Below are 4,063 nucleotides of genomic sequence, written 5' to 3' on the forward strand. Positions count from 1 at the left end.
ATTTTCAGCACTCAGTACCTTGTCTGATGCTTTATGCAGTATCTGTGCCTAGTTCCCTCTCCCCTGAGGTCTCTCTGATTGTCCAGGTCCCACAGGGGAGAAACAGTCTCAGTTTTCAGGCAGTGTTTGCCTCTGGCTTATTTATTGCCAGATAACCCCATGGCACAGCCGGCACGGGGGGCAGGCGGATGGAGCCCTACCCGGTGGTAAAGGAAACCTCCCCCAGGCCGGTCTTTGCCGCCTGCCCCGAGCTGGAGGGAGGCAGCTCCGGGGGGAACAACAGGGAAATGACATGTCAGCCATGGTTTGTCAGACACGTTTATTCCACTGGGAAGGACTTTGGCATCATCGGCAACAGAGTGCTTCATAGCGGCGGTGGAAGCCTGGCCTGGCACCGACCGCGCCAGGACTGAACCCTGCGCAACAGAAGCCAGAGGAGGTGGGTGAGTAGTTTCTCTCCAGCCCAGCACTGACCTGTTTGCCACCTTCCTTGGTTGGTTGCTGCAGCCTGCTGCATTTCCCTGATGAGTGAATACCCAGTTAGGGTACTTGCATCACAGTCTCTGGTTTTTGGCTGAAACAAAGCCACAGAACTCCTGCCAGTGTGCCTGGTTTTGGTGTGGAAGATAACGGTGGTATGATTGCAAACTGGATGGATCTAATGCTCCAGAAAGACCTAGGATTTCCTGATCCATTCCTTCCTCAGCCAAAACACATAGAGCTAAAAATTAATTTTCACCCCCAGAGAATTACCAATGGAGCATCACTCAGACCAGCCCAGTGCACTGCTCTTTTCTTTGGGAATGGAAGAGAACACTTCCACTGCCAGGTTCACAGGAGAGGCTGAGGAACACAAGCCCATCCAGGATCTGTGGCAGATTTGGGCAGGACTCCTGCTGCCCAAAGGAAACAATGGGGCTATGGCACAGAGCTGGCACCCCAGGAGCACACGGGGGATGTGGGCTGCCCCAGTACTGGCAGGCCCAGGTGACATCATGGGATGTGCAAGTACACGCATGGTGGAATGGTGGCACCGGCTGACATCTCTTGTGACATGTGGGAGTGGGGTACACAGGACCCCACTATGTCCAGAGTGCTCAGAAGTAGTACCACTGCATGTACTGCACCCAAAAGGTGGGTGTTGGCGTGGGAGGAGAGGTGAAGCTCTTGATGAAACTCCCTGCACTGGTTCAGAGCTCCCCCAGACCTCTCTCTACGCACTGGATGTGGCACTGGGCTGGCAGGGAGGGAGAAGATGTGAGTGCCCCTCTTAGCACCAGTGTCAGTTCTTCAGACAGTGCTTTGTAGCTGGTCAGCACCGGGGTGGTGCAGAAAGTGCAGCTCATCTACGCACATGGGATTTTGTGCCAGACCTACATTACAGACCTGGGGTCCAGAAAGCAGAGGGGGTGCAATGGGCCCATTTTGCTGCCTGGTTCAGTGACCCTTCTCAGAGATGTGCAGGGAAAGGGGGTTGGTGGGTGCTTCACAGCTTTCATTGGGATGACAGTTAAGGGAGAGCCCATCCATGCCACAGGCCTCTGGAGTGTAGGGGACTGGACAAGTACAAGCTACTTCCCATCTCACCCTGTGGCAGTGGAGCAGAAAGTCAGGCAGATCAGGGGAGGATTGTGTGATAAGCCTGGCAGCATCCCTTCCTGGAGAGCTGCAGGATATTCTCAGCTTGACACAAACTTGGACAAATCTCTTTACTAAAGATCTTTAATTTTCATGCAGGGCATCTGTGAGGGAGGGATGGTGGATAGATGTTCTCTGCCTCCCAAAGAGACAGGGAGAAGCAGTGTGCCCTTAGCAGGGGTAAAGGTGTTCAGTCTCAGGGGCTCGCTGAGCCCTCGGGCCCTCTGCAGAGCTTCATCAAGTGCCAGCACCAAGGGTGGGTGCTGGGAAGAGCTCAGCTGAAGCAACAATCTGGGTTGAAATCCCATTTATTTCCCCCCACATACGCCCCGGACTTAACCAGTTAAATCTAACCCAGTGGTTAGGAGTAATCAGCTCCATATCCCTTTACAAGCCTGGCTGCCCCTGCAGAGAGGTTTCTTACTGAGGTCATGTCAAGATGCCAGGCAGCTCCAACTCAGGTGATCAACAAGGGACCTTTCATTTGAGTGATTCATCAGCCTCAGCCACGGGAGGAGCAGAAGCCCTTGGCTGAGTGAAGGCCTGTGAGCAAGTGGGAAGCCCCGAGTCCACAGTGCTGGGCAAACTTTGCCTAAGAAGCAAAGGGGCAGAAAGGTGAGCAGTGAGTACAAGACCCAGATCAGCAAAGAGCAAAGTGATGATCAGCCCCAATGTGATGTCATCCCAACCGAGCTTTGTGGACTGCTGCCCACCCAGGAAAGGCTCTTCTGGACTCAATGGGCAGCATGTCAGACCTCAGGAACCCCGAAGGCCAGGTTGTCCCGAATCATCAGCGTCTTCCGAAGGTCTCGTTCCATGATCGGCCTCTGCGTTCGCCACTTATGGGCTTCCTGGAGTCCCGGCTCAAAGTAGTAAATGCACGCTCCAAAGCCCACCAGGATGAGAATGGAGATCATCAGATACACCGGCACAAACCAGTCCAAGAAGTGGGGCATGGCTGTGAGAGAAAAGGGGAGGAAGCTCGTGCAGTGGGAGCACCCAAAAAACGACCTCCACCGAGCTTCATCATGAGAGACACACCTGATCAGCAGTCCCCAGCCTCCCACACCCCTCCCCGCAGCCCTGCTGCACCCCCCGCACCCTGGTTCCTGCTCAGTTGCAAATCAAGACACCTCTTTCTTCAGGAGAGGGAAATCCTTTGGCTTGAGGGGGCTGGGACCCCCTCAATGAGCATCAGTCCCACTCTCTCCCCACAGAGGGGGGAAGGCCCACATGCCCTTAGCCCCGCTGCCAGAAATTAGAGGTAGGCAGTGGGTAAGTACAGTTGCCTGCTGTAATCTGTTGCCTGCTTGGGGGAAAATCTGCTGCCCCTTCCCCTGCTGCTCCACAGCTCCTCTGAATTCCCAGTCTAGCTCGGGGCTGAGCCCTCCCTTGCTTCACCCCTATTGTGGTGCTTGTTGGGCGCTGGTCTCTCAGTAGATCCCCCAGACCCTTTGGCCGCTGGGCAGCAGGAGCCACTTACCGGGAGCAGTGGATGTGCCTCCTCTGGAAGCCCCTCACCACCCAGGCATGAGGTGCTGAGTCTGGAGCCACGCTGCCCTGGCAAACACAAAACAATACACCACAAGATGCTTGTCAACCCAGAGCTAAAGGTGGGTGAGCAAGAAGGAGCAAACATCTCCCTGCTTGGCCATCAGGGCTGAAGCTTTCCGGAGAGGCAGACAGATGGGGTCCCAACCCCACACCCTGTGGGTGCCCTGGCCCACTCCATTCCCACCTTTACAGCCTTGCTGATGGTGTGCTCAGGGCATACACCCTGACTTGAGGCCACTTAAAAGCTGCAATGACACCACATTTGTGCACACCCCTTATCCCTGTCCTTTCAGAGGGAGTGTTGTAACCCACAGTGGTGCCCAACTTGTCTGACTCCCAGCTGCACACTCTTACCAACACACCCACCTGGGCCATGGGTCACACAGGGGCTGAAAAGGAGACTGAGCAGCATACCCCCAAAAAAACCCAGCTATGGCCTTCCCCAGGGCTGCTGGGTTTTGCACAGTGAGCATGCCTCTTGTCACAGGCTTCAAAGAATTAAACCAGAGACCCTCAGGCTTGGGAAAGTACAACAGTGTCGGCCTCCAGCACAAAATGCAGTCCTGAAGGGAGGCTTTCCAAAACCCTCACCCCTTGGCAGGGGCAATGAACTGCCCCTTGACTTCAGCAGGGATGGAGTCAGGGTAGAGATGTGCTTGCACTGAGCTGCTGCTTTTTCCAGAGATGCCACCTGTGACTGTCAACGGAGTCACCCCTCTGCTAACACCCTTAAGTCCCCAGCCTCCCTTGCATGGGGCAGTTAAGGTGGGGCTGGGGAGAACTCTGAGAACCAACAACCTCTTCCCCACTCCTGACCCGTAAGGCTGCTGCCCTTTCCCAGCCTGGAGTCTGGGCTTTTGAGAGGGGTTCT

At 55.2% G+C, this 4,063-nt stretch overlaps 1 protein-coding gene across 1 annotated transcript; it reads right to left on the reverse strand.

The window, feature by feature from the left end:
- Positions 1 to 2,387: 2,387 nt before the first annotated feature.
- Positions 2,388 to 2,594, reverse strand: SMIM45 (small integral membrane protein 45; the record flags this gene model as incomplete). Its single annotated transcript, XM_084263951.1, has 1 exon — positions 2,388 to 2,594. One exon carries the CDS (start codon positions 2,592 to 2,594, stop codon positions 2,388 to 2,390), a length of 207 nt encoding a protein of 68 aa, XP_084120077.1.
- Positions 2,595 to 4,063: the final 1,469 nt, after the last annotated feature.

Source organism: Gallinula chloropus (assembly GCF_964237585.1).
Source record: "Gallinula chloropus genome assembly, chromosome: 1".
NCBI classification, from domain to species: Eukaryota; Metazoa; Chordata; class Aves; order Gruiformes; family Rallidae; genus Gallinula; species Gallinula chloropus.